Below are 17,661 nucleotides of genomic sequence, written 5' to 3' on the forward strand. Positions count from 1 at the left end.
AAGTGGCATGGCTGTGTTCAAATAAAACTTTACTTATTCAGAATAAAATTGGAATTTCATACTTTTTTTCATCAGTTATAGTGTTCTTTTTGTTTTTCCCCCATCATTAAAAAACATACACATAATGCTTTTGGCTCTGCACTGTAAAAATCAGGTGGTAGGCCGATTTGGCCTGTGGGCCAAGGTTTGCCAATCTTTGTGTTAGCTTAAAAATGGAGAAAGTCTATAGTCTCAAAAGAAGAAACTTTAGCAAGTGTAGTTGAAACTATAAATTAGTCTCAACTAATTATAAATTAGCAATATTAGATCTCTGGACATTTATATTTTGATCCTTCTGGATATCAGAGATACGCATTTTTGTGTTTTTATATCATATGTTTTTATATCATATTTTGCAGACAGTTGATATTCATAAAGAGAAAGTTGCAAGAAGAGAAATTGGTATTTTGACTACCAATAAAAACACTTCAAGGACACATAAGATTATTGCTCCAGCCAACCTTGAACGACCTGTTCGTTATATTAGAAAACCTATTGACTATACAATTCTAGACGATATTGGACATGGAGTAAAGGTAGGTATAATTTTTATCAAGCTTTTTAAACAGTAGTGCATAATAGAACTCTTTAAAAAATTAAGCTTTTATCTTTTCTTTCTTAAAGGACCATGTCTTGGCCTAGTTGTGGTTGTGAAAGTTCCTTGTAACTATAACTGTTTTATCCTTCTTTTTCTTAGTACTGTGTTCTGAAGTTTTAAACAATCATTGAATGAATTGCATTTGCTTAATCACTTAACATAATACCTCATATAGATTGAGTAAATAATTGTGATGTAATCTAATTTTAATGATTTAATATGACTGATTAAAAATTACTCAGCATGTTACTGATGTGTTTACCTTATCACAATTTATCAACACTTTTGGCATTGGTTTCCAAAAACAACATCTATTACTAAATAAGTACTTTGAATTTTTAAAAAACTATATCTAAACAGTTTGAGAATAGGTAAAACTAATATATGAATTAATATTTCTACTACTTTTGAGTATATAGCCATTATATATGCCATATGTAACTATTATATATTTTTGGTTATCTTTTAAAATGTATTTGAGTGCCTAGTTTGTATATTAAAGTACTGTAATCAAGGCCACGTGTGGTGGTTCATGCCTGTAATACTAGCACTCTGGGAGGCTGAGGTGGGTGGATTGCGTGAGCTCAGGAGTTTGAGACCAACCTGAGCAAGAGTGAGACCCTGTGACTAAAAATAGCCAGGCGTTGTGGTAGGTACCTGTAGTCTCAGCTACTTGGGAGGATGAGGCAATGAATCATTTCAGCCAAAGAGTTTGAGTTTGCTGTGAGCTATGACACCATGGCACTCTACCAAGGGTGACAAAGTGAGACTCTATGAAATAAAAAAAGTAAAGTACCGTAATCACCTTTAATCCTAGCACTCTGGAGGCTGAGGCAGGAGGATTACTTGAGCTCAGGAGTTACAGACCAGCCTGAGTAAGAACAAGACTCCATCTCTACTAAAAAATAAAAAAAGTTAGCCAGGCATGGTGGTACACACCTGTAGTCTGAGCTACTCAGGAGGCTGAGGCAGAAGGATTACTTGAGTCCAGGGGTTTGAGGTTGTAGTGAAGTATGATGCCATAACATTCTAGCCAGGGTGGCAGAGGGAGACTGTGTCTCCAGAAAAATAAATAAATAAATAAAAAGTACCATAATCAAAACTAGAACAGGGAAGGGGTGGGGAGTGGAAAAAAAACCCAAGAAGGAACATGTAAATTTCATTTAAATAGTGTTTTTTCTTAAACTAGTCAGAGCTTTAGCTAAGTACTGAGTTATTTAAAATTTGCATAGGATCAGTGATTTGGAAGATAATGAATTACCAAATATAACTTTAAATAAATATACATACATATCTATGTGAAACTGTGCAGTTTATGCAGTTGACTTTTTCCTAATATAAGCATATTTAAATAAAAAGAAACCCAAACTATTGTAAACAACTGGAATTTGATGTTTAATTTTATAATTGATACCCACATGCATTTAGATTATTAATTAGAGCTTGTTAAAATAGGATGTGTAATTGTATGGTTAATTAATAACTAAAATTTATTCTACTTTGGAAAATTAATTCAAGGCTAAGAACTGCTAATAGAGTATTTTAGCATATTGTCAGCATCTAATGCTAAAGACACTCTAATTGATAAAACATTACATTTGTGTTTTCCTACTTACATAATTACAAGGTAATTTACCTCCCCATTCTTTTTTAATCCTGGAATTAAAATGTTCTTCTTTCAGGACTCTGTATGTAGTCCCTTCATTGTTTGGACTTTTAGTGGTTAAGGGTCACTAATTTGGAGAAATCTTTAATAAAATTAAGTTTTTAAATGAAACATTGTCTTAAATAATTTCATCAAAGAAACTCCTGTCCATGACACATTCTGCTTTAACCACTCTTTCTATGATCTACTGAGACATTATTTTGTTAATGCTGAATGCTTAACTTGTTTTTTCTTTGTTTTATTCCTTTCTCTTCACATCTTGAAGTTTCAACTAACCTTTCAATGCTTTTTTTCCTTACCTCTTTTATTTGCTCCATTTATGCATTAAGTGGTTGCTTAGATTTAAGGTAAGAGATTCCAGGGCTTGATTTCCATTCTTTATTCTTATGTAGAATATTACATATGGGGAGTAAAGAGAGATTTGGCCTTTTAAAACCAACAAATGATTCTTTTTTATTTTATTTTTTTGTCATGTAATTGTGATGTGTCTTCCTGTTCCTTGTGGGCAGATATTCTTGTCTGTTTTGTTCATGCTCTATCTTTTGTGCCTAGAACAGTACCTAACACACATTAGGTGCTTAGTAAATATTTAATGAATGAATGGTTATTCTGTAGCGTTTACGTATTTTGTGAAACTGAAACGTAAGTTACCCTATCATAAAATGTTACAATATATAATTATCTGGGTTTTTGTACATGTAGGAATTTTATTATGAAATGGAGGGCCAACTAATGTGCTAAATTTAACCCTCCCCCTGTGTAATAACCTTTTTATTCTATAAATGGTATGCTGTATGATATACTTTTGGATAGTATGTCATTATCTTTTAACTTTATCTGTGTAAAGAAATTGAGAAGCAGAAAATATTCAGTGTTATGGGTTTTTTTTTAACTTGCAGTATCACATATTTTGCAAAAATGTTTTTTCAACTAGCTATATAAAGCATATGCTTCAGCATAAACTTTAGGAATTAATAAATGTGAATATTAAATAATGTAAATTCATTTCAGTATTTTGGAGGATTGATGATAAAAGAAACCTGTCAAATAGGTTACTACAGTTATTTTCACCAAATTTAGCCTGCATTTCTTCTTTGCTCTTTTTTTCTTAGACAAGCTTTATAATTTCTTTTAAATTTATATTTTTTCCACTAATACCCTGTTGTTCACCATGTAGTCAATGATACCAAGAAGATACGGTGATACAGTTCTGAATCCTTAACTGTGGCCACAGAAATTTCATTCAATCATAGTAAATAGATCTGACTAGAGGAGCCCAGGCAAGTGCTCTTATTGTGTTATTGATTGTATTGTTGACTCCAAATCTTCACCCTTGGTGAGTAAGACATGTGGAGTCATGAGGAGATTGCTTTTTGTTGAAATAGGTGAGTTGCATTGAACTAGACCAAAAGCAGTCTGTGTTTGCTGTGGCCTGTTTCCTCCAGTCTGTATTCAAATTTTGGCTGTTGTGTTAATCTCCAAAGCAATAGAAGTGCATAAAAAGGTTAACTGAAGAAAAAATACAGAAATGGACGTCAGCTTGCCCAAGCCACTACACTATGCTCATTTCCTCTAAACTGCACTGTGATTCCTACTTGATTTTTCTGGGTTCAGGATCTGTTCCCATGTGAGAGGTCAAACTGAGAGGTTCCTAGAAAGATCTAGACCAGTGGTTCTCAACCTGTGGGTCGCGACCCATGGGAACTGTATTAAAGGGTTTTGACGTTAGGAAGGTTGAGAACCACTGATCTAGACAAATCTCACTTACATAAGATCCCTTAACGTCCCACTTAGTTTAGATCCCTGAGCTTTTTGCAGACCAGTGGATCTCATCAGGTGCCTTAGAAGTCTTCTGGTATCAAAAGGATTTTGGATTCCTTATCCCCATTTTAATTAGGGTAGCTTTAAAATGTGCTTACAATTTAAAACATATTTAAGATCTAGCCCTTTCTCTTTTTCTATCTCTTCCTTAGCTCTTTTTGAGCTCTATTTTTGCTTCCATTGCTGTCAAGACTTTTAATACTTTTCAAATAGATGCTAAACAAAGGCATCATGCCTTGGGACCAGACATAATGGAATTTGATTCAGAAGAGACCTTGTTTAAAAGTTGAATCTTTTAGGCTGAGACTGTGGTGGTTAATGCCTGTTATCCCAGGACTTTGGGGGCTGAGGTAGTATCTCTTGAGGCCAGGAGTTCCAGACTAGCCTGAGCAGCATGCTGATAAGCTGTCTTTACAAAAATTAAAAAATAATTAGCTAAGTGGCATACACCTATAGTCCCAGCCACTTGGGAGGCTGAAGCAGCAGGATCACTTGACCCCAGGAGTTTGAGGTTGCAGTGAGCTAGACTTATGCCACTGTACTCTAGCCCAAGCAACAGAAAGAGACCCTATCTCCAAAAAATAGTGAATTTTAATATTTTATACAACATGTTCAGTGGTTAATGATTGTTATCTGAAACTTGGATTAACTTTTTTCTTCAATCAAGTTATGGATTTTAATTCCTAAGACTTTTGAAAATCAATGTAGTGTTTTTACAACAAAGGGCATAAAAAAACCAGGGATAGACTGCTGTATTGGAAGTGTTTCAAAATATCCTTGAGTATAAAAGTGGTACATTCCTTGGACTGGGGTCCCTTTCCTTATTTTTTAATAGCAACAAGAGTTTTAAGATCCTGTTAATCAGATCAGTGTGATGTATTTATAATGAATTTTTCTGTTCAGGGCAGTAAAGTTGTCACTAGTAAAGCTAAGCTTAAGTACTTTTCAACTAAGCATATTAGTTTAATCAAAACTTATAAAGATTATTAATATAGTGCTTGTTATTTCAGTTGAAGATGGCCCAAGCAGATTCTGAATAATTAATGAGCAGTGGTTAAGGATTTAAAATTAATAAATTAAGAGTATAACAATTCTAGAAATGTTCTGGGCTGGGGGCAGTGGCTCATGCCTATATTCCCAGCACTTGGAGAGCCTAAGGCAAGAGAATTACTTGAGGTCAGGGGTTCTAGACCAGCCTGGATATTGTGAGACCTCGTCTGCACAAAACAATTTTTAAAAATTAGCTGAGCATGGTACTGTGTATCTATAGCTCCAGCTACTTTGGAGGCTGAGGCATGAGGATTGCTTGAGCTAGGAGTTTGGGGTTGCAGTGAACTATAATAGTACCATTGTACTACAGCCTAGGTGACAGAGCAAGGCTCTTTCTCAAAAACAAACAAAGAAAGATAAAAATGTTGCTGAATATCTTGAAGAGCCATAATTTAGCCCCATGTAAAAATAAGCTAATGTTTTCACTTGAATATTATCTTTGGTATGTTTTTCAGTCTTTGCAGAATATGATAAATTCTCCTTCACAGTTTTCGCTTTCAGGTATAGCTTCATAGCTGAAGGTTCATTCTTAAAAATTTGTTTGACACAGTACTTGGAAGAAAAACTCTATAAGAACAGCAGCCCTTGGGTGATCCGTTTGTTTTTGCCTATCAGTACCAATCTTTTTTTTTTTTTTTTTTTGAGACAGAGTCTCACTATGTTGCCCTCGGTAGAGTGCGGTGGCATCACAGCTCACAGCAACCTCAAACTCTTAGGCTTAAGCCATTCTTTTGCTCAGCCTCCCAAGTAGCTGGGACTACAGGTGCCCGCCGCAATGCCTGGCTATTTTCTTTGTTGCAGTTGTCATTGTTGTTTAGCAGGCCTGAGTTGGGTTCGAACCTTCCAGCCTTGGTGTATGCAGCTGGGGCCCTACCCACTGAGTTATAGGCACTGCCCAGTTCCAGTCTTGAACTATTAATTCCATTTTGACAAAAGCCAGTTGTTAGAAACTATTTTCAAAATCAAGCAGAACTTTATCCCTCTTTATTCCTCTTTATTTTCTTCCACTACTTTCTTTACTTGTTTTATTCTCCCCTTCCTCTCCTAATCTTACATTTCCTTATTTGTGTACTGGAGTATAGGACTCTCAAGTCCTTGGGTTTTTTGGTCTTTTTTTTTTTTTTTAACTTTCTTCCTAAAAATATTTCTTCTGTCCTAAATTTTTACTTTAATTCCTGGTTTCAGCTTTTGTTCCCCTCCGAGGATCTTTTGGTCCTTTTTCTGGTAGCCCTTAGGAATTGAGGTAAAAATATAGATTATTTGACAAGAGGCATAGAGGTCTCTAGGAAGCTGAAGAATTATGTACTAGATGGCAGTAATGGGTAACAAAATGGACGGATAACGAAGGCCCCAATTTGGTTGACCACAGCTTTTTCCCATCCTCACTATTTCATGTACAAACTGCACACACTCCTCTTATTTAAATCCTGTTCTCTTTCAGCTTGACAGTCCAGCTCCTGTTTTTCCTTTATGAAATCTTTCCTAATAATTTCTTTACACATTGTTATTTTCTTTCGTTGATTTCTATAGAATTTAAGAAATTTCTCATTTTTAAATATGAATCTTATTCCAAAATACTTAAAAAGCAGAGAAATCCTTTTATGTAGACCATTGTGACTCTCACCCTCCCCCCTTTTTTTGTATGCCTTTGCTCTTGTAGCGAGTAGTCTGGTAGGTGGTTGAGAAATGAAGAATATGTCATACATATTGTTTCATAATGCATCTGTCACTCTTCTGTTGGACCAGGTCATCTGTCAATGGGAGATTTCATAGCAGAGGTAATGTCATTCTATGAACTAGAGATACTTGGCTGGCTAGCTTTAGAAATAATGCTACAGTTCACAGGATGCTAGAAAGCACTGAGATTTGTAATTAATATTATATATTAGCATTTAAGGAAGTCTTGAACGTACCAAACAGAAGAGACCATGTGAAGTGGGAGCGTTGTAGAGAAAATATTAAGGCACAATTATTAGCTGGCTAGGTAGTGCCAGTTATAGATACCTCTACAGCCTGGGGACCTAGACTACTCTTACCCCTTGAATTATCTGCAATTTTTCATAATAGGACAGTGGGAAGTGCTTGATCTATGGCCATGAGTTAACCTTTATCACCTAAATATTTCTTCTTTTTTGGAGATTTTTTTCTACGGTGGGCGGGCAGGGGACGTTTCTTCATATCCTTCTTTGTGCCTAATACTTGCTTCACATAACTTTTAATGACTTTTCATCTTAAGTAATAAAAAAAAAACCCATATAATGAAATTATTGTTGCAGTCAGCCATCAACGTTTCATTCCAATTCCCAAATAAAAGTTTGAAAAGTATAATGAGCACTCCCACTCAGGATTCAGGATCATTAACTATGTGTTTATGTGCCAGATAATAGTTACGCTGTGTTCGTAACTTTTAAAAATATTTTGAATAGAATTGCTATTATAAAGTAGCTGTAGTATTACTTTGTTTTTTTTTGTCCCAGCACACAAACACAAGCACACTAATTAAGTCCCCCTCTACCAACACACAGGAAAGTGTTTTACTACTATTTAGGAAAGTAGTTTTCCTAAAACATTTTAGGAAATGTTTTCTCTTAAAAAGTTCCCTCAAAAAATAGTTTTTAGGATCAGTATGTTTATTCAGTAAACATGTTTTTCTGAAATTATTTTAGGTTTGAAACATAGTTTAACTTGAATTATAATAATAGGTTTTACTTACTATTAAAATTAAGTTTAGGTCATGAATGTATAGTGGTTAGTACTCTGCATATAAACCCCCCCCCCCCGTTTTGTTTGGCATTTATTCCTGTTCTTCCTTTTGGTTAAATTAAATGGCAATATTTATATTCTGCATAGCGTATTCTTAGCATAGAAACATTTTTCACAGAGGAAAACTGCCTTGAGGATATATTGGAAAACTCTTTTAGCTTGATAGAAAGATAGTGCAGCATTAGTAACGTATAAAATGAGGTTGGACTTTCACAAGGACTCTGGTTTCATGAAGTGTTTAGGTTACTCGTTCAACCCTAGTATCCAACACATACAACCACTTGATGATTAAAATATACCGAGTTTTAGTTATAGAAATGCCCACCAGATTTTAATTTATAGACTATTTTATACTACTTTTCAGGTAGATTCAGAGATATAATAGAAGATACTGCAATTTAAACAAAAACACCTTATGTAACAAAATCTAAAACAAACCAAAGTTGGAAAGCTATTTTCAAGTATTTTAGCTATCCCATGTATAGAATAAAATTCTCTTTCACTCTTTTTCTATTCCTGCTCCTTTTCCTTCTTGTTTTAGTAAATTGATGTAGTTTTAGTGTTTAATTCACTTCTATCTCATCACTTAAAGTAACTTTGGGTTTTATTTTGTTTAAGGTTGAGCTTAAAGGACTTTGGTTATCACTTGAGAAATCTTCTGGTATATATTAAGATTTATAGTTTTAGAAGCTGTTTGTTATTTGTCATATTACTCTTCTAAATTTTTCACCAAATGTGGATTGATTTTTCTTTAAACTTTTTTTGGCATTTTCATTTTAAGATATAATTAGTGTACCCTCTGCTTATTAATGAGGGGGAGAGCAAGGATAAGTTAATCTTTATTCTTGATAATCAGTTTGTTTTGTATTGTTTCAAAGAAACAACGAAAGGATTACAGATAAATGCTTCATCGTAAAGATACTGACATTTCAAAGGTATCATTTGTCATTAAAGATTGTTTTAACATCACACACAACTTGTTCACTGGGCTATTCATTTGAAGAATTTGTTTATTTCTTGCATTTTCAGATAAAAAGTAGTATTTTAGGATTTTTAAAAAAACTAAAAGTTAGTTTTGATAATCTCAATACTCTGTATACAATTATGATTTCCTTTCTTAAAATTTATATTTTGAAATTACAATTACTAATGTATCCTGAATTCAGTGGTATGATGTTTTGCAGTTTCATTTTGTAGAAGTAATTTGAATAGTCTTTTTTTTTTTTTCCTGGAATAATTGAGATTCTTTTTGACTTACATTTTAAAGATGACAGTTCAGAATATTAGGGGCTTGAAATAGAGTCAGATATAAACCTATATGGTAAATATTAACTCAAATTTATGTGTAGTCTCAGACAACTTGAGATTGCATTTGAACTATATTTGTGAGCGACTTCCCTTAGCTCCTTAATTTATCCAGATTTCTAAAGCTGTCTAAGTGCTGACATGTTCCATTGGTGACATCCATTATTCCCAGATTATCCATCTTTCTTACACTGGCATTTTCAGTTAGGGATAGAACAGTGAGTATAGAGTCATGGTTCAGCTCTGATTTAGGACTATGTCACTTCTTTCTCATGCCTGATCAACCTTCAGTTTGGGCCTGAATAGGTCCAGTTCCCTTTGGAACTAGGAGATTACCTGTGGGGCTTGTGCTGCTCACAGTTGAATGGGATACCTCAGCCCTAACTTTCTGGTTCAGATGTTTAGGAACTTGAACTTCTAGCAGTTTCAGGTAGGTAATTCTCTCATTAGAGAACATTAACAAAATCTGAATTGTAAGGCTTGTTCACAGTTAAAAAAATAAAATTTTCTTTATTATATAACTTATCTTCATATTCTCTAGTTATAATGGAGCATATGCATAGTTGCATATTTTTATTTGATAAATGTATTTTGTTTGTGATATGCTTGATACCTAAAGGAAGCTGTCTAAAAGATAAAGAATTGCTTAACGGCGTTATTGTTTCTGATTCAGTGATTATTTATTAAAACTAAAATTTTTACAGTTAGTCTATATAATTTCATTTGAATGTAATCTCAAATAGTCTAACCAGTGATCTGTTGGTGTGATGGCCTAATGGCAAATAAAGTCTTTGCATACAAGTTTATAATCATTTGAAAATCTCATGTTAGGAAGAGTCCTTTGAGTACAACTGTAGAATAATCAGTAGAGTAGAAATTGCATATGAAATGCATGGCCTCTTAATTTTTTTTCCTATACGTAAACCTTCCCTTCCTTTGTTAAGTAGCATAGCATTATTTTGCAACTGTGCCACTTTGTTTCACTCTGCATACAAGTTGAGTTTTCCTGAAAATTTTTTAGGTGAGTACCCAGAATATGAAGATGGGTGGGCTGCCGCGTACAACACCTCCAACTCAGAAACCCCCCAGCCCCCCTATGTCAGGGAAAGGGACACTTGGGTGAGTATATAACTAATAATGGAAAACTGTTTCATTTAGTGTTGTTTTTAAAAATGAAACAACGTGTATTTAAAATGTTTTTGAATATTTTAAGAACATTTTCTTAGGATTATTATATATGTAAAGTTCCTTTTTCCTGGGAAACACATATTTATACATTAAAAATATTTTGTTTAGAAATTATTTTTCTAGGCTGGGTACAGTGGCTCACGCCTGTAATCCCAGCACTCTGGGAGGCTGGGGCGGCTGGATTGCCTGAACTCACAGGTTCGAGACCAGCCTGAGCCAGAGTGAGACCTCATCTCTAAAAATAGCTGGGTGTTGTGGCAGGTGCCTGTAGTCCCAGCTACTTGGGAGCCTGAGGCAAGAGAATCACTTGAGCACAAGAGTTTGAAGTTGCTGTGAGCTGTGATGCTATAGACTCTGTCTCCAAAAAAAAAAAAAAAGAGAAAAAAATTATTTTTCTAAAGAATTTTAAATTTGAGGTGGAATCTTAGCCCAAGTTAATATTTTACTATAAATTGAGGTCTCATTTTTAATTCCTTTTTTTCATAAAAGTCTTACGGTCTTTTCTATTACAGTTGAACTCAGCCTATTCTCAAAAAGGCAGTGTAGATTATAAAATTCTGCAAAATTTGTTGTGAGAATTGGTCCTACAGAATTGGGCTCTGGATCTGGCTTTTCTTAAAAACAGTCAATAAAGGCAAAAGCATAACTTTTCTCTTCTACAGCATGATAGTATAAACTTGGTTTATTGTGATGGACATTTATGGTCAAATGGGCATAATATAGTCCAGAGGGTAGATGGCTAAAATTCTGGTCAGTTCTGCCATTTACTCTGTGGTCCTGCATACTCAGTCTCTGAGCAATTAAGTTTTTTCATCTGTAAAAGGGGGGTAATATTTGTCCTCTATCAACTTTTCAGGGTTGCTATGCCACAAATTGGGTTTTAAAAACGTGTAAGACAAAGATAAATTTCTTTGAAAACCATTGGCTTTATGATATATGCTAAAAAGTTTTTAATTGACAATTTTATTTTTGGCCCCCTCACCAAAAAAACAAAACAAAACAAAGCACCCCTCAAACCCAAAGCTTAATCAAGCACTATGGATCAGGACAGGACAAAGATGATATGGAAGTTAATGGAGGATTATGTTGGCAAAAGTCAAATTATAGTTAGGCCAGTGGGAGACAAAAGAACAAAAATGAATTCTAACCAGGAAAATAGGATGGCTTCATTGGGGTAGACAAAACAATTTTGCTTAGATTAGAGAAGAATCTAGTGGATCAAAGGAGATTTAAACTTCAGCGTAGAATGTTGGTGACATAGTAGCATATAACGGTGCAGGGGTAAGAGTAGAGAGAGTGAGAGGAACTATTTGTTTTTATTTTCCTATGGGATGTTTCTATTTTTATCATATATAGCTCCTAATGGATTTTGTTAGGTTTTACATCAAGCTTGTTAGCAAGATAACCCACTTAGTCTCTAGAAGGATAAAATTTTCTATTGCTCTCAATTTTTGAAGATATATTCGTATACTAGTATTTGTTTTCCTCGTGTATTATCAATGGTTTTGTAGAAGTCTTAGAGGACCAGAGTGACTGAATACCAGTCTGCCAGTTGATGGTCACAGCCTAGTATTGTCACATAGTCTTTGCCTAGTCACCATATTCCTCTGCTGGATGAATATCATTGCTTTCACTCCATAGTTCTCAGTTATTCAAGGGTTTTTTTTTTTCTTGGATGAAACCTTGTTTTTATTGTCTGGGAAAAATTATAAATTAGATTTTGGAAAATTAACATTTTCTATTTTTTTATATTTGCATTATTTTAATAATTTCAGAGATGCCTGAACTTCTTTTTAGTATTTTAAATCCAAACTCCTGACATTCCTTTTTCTTCCTTTGACCCACTGTTCTATCCAGTGTCCCTTATTTATTTTTAATTATTAATGTTTGCATGTTTTTATACAAAGAGACTTTTCAAGGGTAGCAGAGTATATGTGGTCATTACAAAGTGATCTCATCTAAATTCAATGAGCCATGATTTGAGTGGCCCAGGAGAACAATAGTTAAAGGAACTCTGAGAGCCTTTTGGGAAGTGAATTCTAAGAAATAATTAAGTTAATTGAACAGTACTTTATCAGGAAAAGAAAGATTTTTAATTTTGACATCTTGACCAGTTTTTATTCTCTTAAGGACCAGAATTTCATCCTCAAGATGTCAATTTCTTGTCAGTTGAGTATTTAAAATTGTTACAAAGAATTTGGAAATTTAGAGATGAGACCCAGTTTAATAATCACTCATTTTCCAGTGTGCATCCTATTCTCTTTTTTTTTTTTTTTTTTTGGTTTTTTGGCCAGGGCTGGGTTTGAACTCACCACCTCTGGCATATGGGACCGGCGCCCTACTCCTTGAGCCACAGGCGCCACCCCTCCTATTCTCTATCATATTTCCTTTCTTACTTTTCTCATCTTCTTCCATTAAAAGGAAGTTTTGGGAGTGGCGCCTGTGGCTTAGTGAGTAGGGTGCCAGCCCCATATCCTGAGGGTGGCAGGTTCAAACCCAACCTCAGCCAAACTGCAACAACAAAAATAAATAAATAAAAGGAAGTTTTGGGACAAAGAGGGACATATATGTTAATAAATTCCATTCCATGAAAGTACTTAAAGTTAGAAGGAGTTGGTAGTAGTCTTTCCTTTACTCTTGTGAGTGTTGAACTCTGGGGAGGGGGATGAGAAAAAACATCAAGGTGAAAGTCAAGGAAGAAAAGTGAGGTTGTAAGAATGGAAGATGAGATTAAATTGTGTATTTTTGTGTACGGCTATACTTTCATTTCTGTGTATTTAGTAGATAGGAAGGGAAATGAGTTGTTACAGCTGGTATTGATCGTCAGTGTGGGGGTTGTAGATCCATGAACTGCTATGTTTGAACATCTTTGGTTAGGGAGAGAGTGAAGAAGAGAATTAGTACATTCATGCTATGCAGTTGGGAACATGATACTAAAATAGTTCAAACTCTAAGAAAGAGTAGGATCAGGAAAACATTGGGTTAAGTGGTGGAAGACCTTTGTGCTTTCTGAGAATACATGAACAAAATTGCATTAGCACAGGGAAATGAGGTTGGAGACTGAAAAATAACATACTCACCAAAACCCTAATGGTAGAGAAGTGAAACTTCGGGAAAGACTGAAATTGGTAGCTGGGTTATGTTTAAACACATTTTCCTATCTCTGATTACAAATTGTATTTCACAACTGGCAACTCTTTTAATTGTGCCGAAACTTGCTTAATCATAAAATACATACGCTCTTCTTTTTGTAGGCGGCACTCCCCCTACCGCACACTGGAGCCAGTGCGTCCTCCAGTGGTACCAAATGATTACGTACCTAGCCCAACCCGTAATATGGCTCCCTCGCAGCAGAGCCCTGTGAGGACAGCTTCTGTGAATCAAAGAAATCGAACATACAGGTATTTTTTTCTCCCTCAGTGCAAAATGTGATGGTCGTGGTACCAAAATCTCTTCAGATAACTTCAGTTAAATCTCTCTCATTTTTCAAGCACTAAGTTCTTTCCTCACTCTACTCTCCCAAACCTCATCTGATTCCACCTCTCTCTCCTCATGTTCTGATGCAACTTTGGGCAGTTAGTCAAGAAGTTGAAAAAGAACAGACATCTTGAAGTGCATACTTCTAGTTGATCTGAAAAAATTATGGACCAACTATGGGAAATTTCAAGTTGTTTTTTGGTGGAACTTTACAGATGAAAAACTACACAATAAAACATTAATATGATTAATAGTATATCAAGGTATGATAAAATCTGTTTAGGAAAATATCTTTATCGTAAGTTTCTTCAGAGAGGCATTATACTGCAATATAAGAAGGTAATGTTTATTATTTTAATGTGTTGAGCCCCAACATTTGTTACTTATATTTATGGAGAGTTTTTTCTTCTTTTTCAGTTTCTTTAATATATACTAATTAAAATGTGGTCAAAATGAGTGATTGAACCCAGTTTATTCCCACCTGTATTAAGAAATTCATATTTGAAGTGGAAGGTTTTTGAATTCTCTTTATAGTAGCTATATTTGCTTCAGAAAATTTTGGAAAATGCTGATATCTTATTATAGCTGGATACTCATATTTTGGTGGCTCTTATTTCTTTAGCAGCAGTGGGAGTAGTGGAGGAAGCCACCCAAGTAGTCGGAGCAGCAGTCGGGAGAACAGTGGAAGTGGGAGTGTAGGGGTTCCTATTGCTGTTCCCACTCCTTCTCCTCCCAGTGTGTTTCCAGGTAAAACATTAATGGTACTTCATCTTCACTTTCCCTTCCTGAATTTGATTTCAGTTTGTGATTTAATTACAGTGGATTGTTATAATCAGGATTTTTTTTCTTTAGGGCTCCATAAATGTTGAGAAGTCTTTGTACATTTGTTATTTTTAACCAAGTGATTTGTAAGTTTTTGCTTACTTCATACTCTCTTTATGCCTTTGGTTATGTGGCCCAGTTGCTGCTTTGAGATGTCAGGTACCACTTGGTATGAGTTATATGTTTAATTCCAGCTAGTGGTGTGACGGTGCATGTCTTTGGACATAGTAGTGACTCAGTGTGAGAATTATATTGCTAACAAAAGATTGGGAAAATACAAAAATAATTTTAACAGTTAATTTTAGTGGACTTTCAGAGCTTAATCTCTGAAAATGCTATTTTCTTCTCTGAAACAGAAAAATGTGCCTATTTGATCTGAGGGCACTGTTGAAATTTAGTTTTAAAAAGCATGACACAAAATGTTACATATTTAAATTATAACAAGTAGATAATACCTTTTAAAAAAATCAGGGAAAAGGTTTGTGTTTTTAAATTCTTTTTTGCCTGATAAGAAATTTGTCTGGAGAAAGCTATAACCCAGTTACAACCTAAGAATAGGGGGAAGGGGCAAAGGGAGGGGAGGGAGGGGAGAGGTGGGTAGAGGGAAGGGGATTGGTGGGATTACACCAGCGGTGCATCTTACAAGGGTGTATGTGAAACTTGGTAAACGGTCTGTAAAGCTAGTGAATGATGCCCTATGATCATATCAATGTACACAGCTATGATTAAAAAAAAAAAAAAGATAAGAAATCTGAAACATAGTTAAGTGGAAATAAATCACCATAAAAAGGTTAAAAAAAAAAAAGAAATTTGTCTGGAATATTCATTTTCTGATCTGTGTAATTCAAAATTGAATACTGTTATTTTTTAGTTTTGCATACTATTTACAGAATATTATGCTAAAAATAACAATATAAAGGGAATACTATTTTTTCCAGAGCAGTGCTTTCAGGTAAAAAGAGATACTTGCTTTAATGAATTAAAAGATCTGTACATTACCTTAGACATCTTGAATTATTTGCTGCATGCCTAATAATCCTTTAACACAAGTTTCATCCTTTTTTCAATACTCTATTCTTTTGGTTAGTGTGTAAGCACTGAATATCTAGCATGGAATAGCCTAATGCCTTTTCTAATCCTTCCTAATGTGACTGCGTCATTAATGCTGCCTCTTACTCCTCTTTCCCTCAGCCCCTGCTGGCTCTGCTGGCACTCCTCCCCTTCCTGCTGCTTCTGCACCTGCCCCTGCCCCTCTTGTTCCTGCTACTGTCCCTTCCTCCACTGCCCCCGATGCTGCTGCTGGGGGTGCCCAGACCCTTGCTGATGGCTTCACTTCTCCAACTCCCCCTGTTGTTTCTTCCACTCCCCCTACAGGTGAGTATTGGCTTATTAATTGACAGGAAGATCTGATCATCTGGCTGTTCTCTTACCTGCATCTCCAGCATTATAGATTTTTGTTTGGTTGGTTTGGTTTGGTTGTACTTTGTCTTAAAACAAAATGGAGAATATTGAACTAACAAGAAGGTGGCATGTGATCAAAGATTAGAATTTTCTAAGAAAATCAAGGTAAAGCTCTCATAAATTTTTCCAGTAGAGTAGCATAAATACGCACATAGGTAACATGTTTTATTGCTTGAATTTCATCAGTTAGATTTTTGAATTTAGTATAGTGCTACCTTTTTTTTTGTGGGGGGAGGAGATTATCATTAGAAATACTGTTTGTTACAGGTTAAGTCACTAACCAAAATGCCCAGGACAGTAATTTTAAGATATATTTTATAGGCTTGGTGCCTGTAGCTCAGTGGCTGGGGTGCCAGCCACATACACTGGAGTCAGTGGGTTCGAACCCAGCCCAGGCCTGCCAAACAACACTGACAACTACAACCAAACAATAGCCGGGTGTTGTGGCGGGTGCCTGTAGTCCCAGCTACTTGGGAGGCCGAGGCAAGAGAGTCACTTAAGCCCAAGAGTTTGAGGTTGCTGTGAGCTGTGATGCCACAGCACTCTACTAAGAGGGTGACAAAGTGAGACTCTGTCTCATATTTTATATAACACATTAAAAGTCTTTCTTTTTATCAGAATCTGTTGCTTATCATAGCAACATTGGGAACTGATAGACAATGGACTTTTACAATGTTTATTTGGCTGGTGTTTTCGTGTTTAAAAATTGCCGCCTACCACAGGAGAGAATAACACAACTACATTCAAGTGGGTGGGAGGGAGGGAGGGAGAGTGGCAGAGAGGAGTGGAGGGGACAGGGTTGGTACGCTCTCACCTAATGGGCACAATGGAGGTATATGGCATACTTCTTGAGTGAAGGGCTCTACTACAACTTGGACTTTACCTAACAAATGCAAACAATGTAACCTAATTATTTGTGCTATTGAGATAGGGATAGATTAGGGATAGAGATAAATAGATAGGGATAGATCAGTGGAACTTAATAGCCCAGAAACAAGTCTATCCATATTTGAAAACTTACTTAAGAAAGAGCAGGCATTGTCAATCATACGAATCGATTAAAAAACAAATTGCAGCCAAAATATCTGTTTTGATGGAAGAGGAGATGAAGGCTCAGTTGCTACAAAATGTATTTGTATAGTTAATGGTGATGTTGGTTAGTAAATAGCTTCTTATCTTTTATAAAATGTATGTGTTTGGGGACACATCATCTTAGTGTTTAGTTTGGCAGTAAAATACTTCATAGAATATATATTCAGCTTTGCTACATGTTTTAAAAGACCTTTTATCTAAAATGGATTTCGGATATTGTTTTATGGGATACCGTCTATGGTAGTACTATAATGGATAAATGTAAACATGGGCTGTTCTTTGATCTACATACAGCTTCTATTAGATCAGACTAGTAAAATTTAGGAATCTTATTGGCTTTTGTTTCATCTTGAGATTGGCTGTAGGCCCAAAAAGGAAG

At 35.2% G+C, this 17,661-nt stretch overlaps 1 protein-coding gene across 17 annotated transcripts in view; it reads left to right on the top strand.

Annotated features, from left to right (window-relative positions):
* Positions 1 to 17,661, top strand: part of ABI2 (abl interactor 2) — a 122,549-nt gene that overhangs the window by 76,651 nt on the left and 28,237 nt on the right. For 4 of the 17 annotated variants that reach the window (XM_053596328.1, XM_053596331.1, XM_053596332.1 and 1 more), the window contains 6 exons: positions 399 to 575; positions 2,633 to 2,650; positions 10,264 to 10,361; positions 13,685 to 13,831; positions 14,530 to 14,654; positions 15,921 to 16,103. In XM_053596328.1, coding sequence (XP_053452303.1) covers positions 399 to 575; positions 2,633 to 2,650; positions 10,264 to 10,361; positions 13,685 to 13,831; positions 14,530 to 14,654; positions 15,921 to 16,103 — 748 coding nt within the window. The remainder of the gene's footprint in view (positions 1 to 398; positions 576 to 2,632; positions 2,651 to 10,263; positions 10,362 to 13,684; positions 13,832 to 14,529; positions 14,655 to 15,920; positions 16,104 to 17,661) is intronic. The other 13 variants (XM_053596336.1, XM_053596340.1, XM_053596334.1 and 10 more) reach the window with 7 other exon arrangements.

This window comes from Nycticebus coucang, chromosome 7, assembly GCF_027406575.1.
Source record: "Nycticebus coucang isolate mNycCou1 chromosome 7, mNycCou1.pri, whole genome shotgun sequence".
Taxonomy (NCBI): Eukaryota; Metazoa; Chordata; class Mammalia; order Primates; family Lorisidae; genus Nycticebus; species Nycticebus coucang.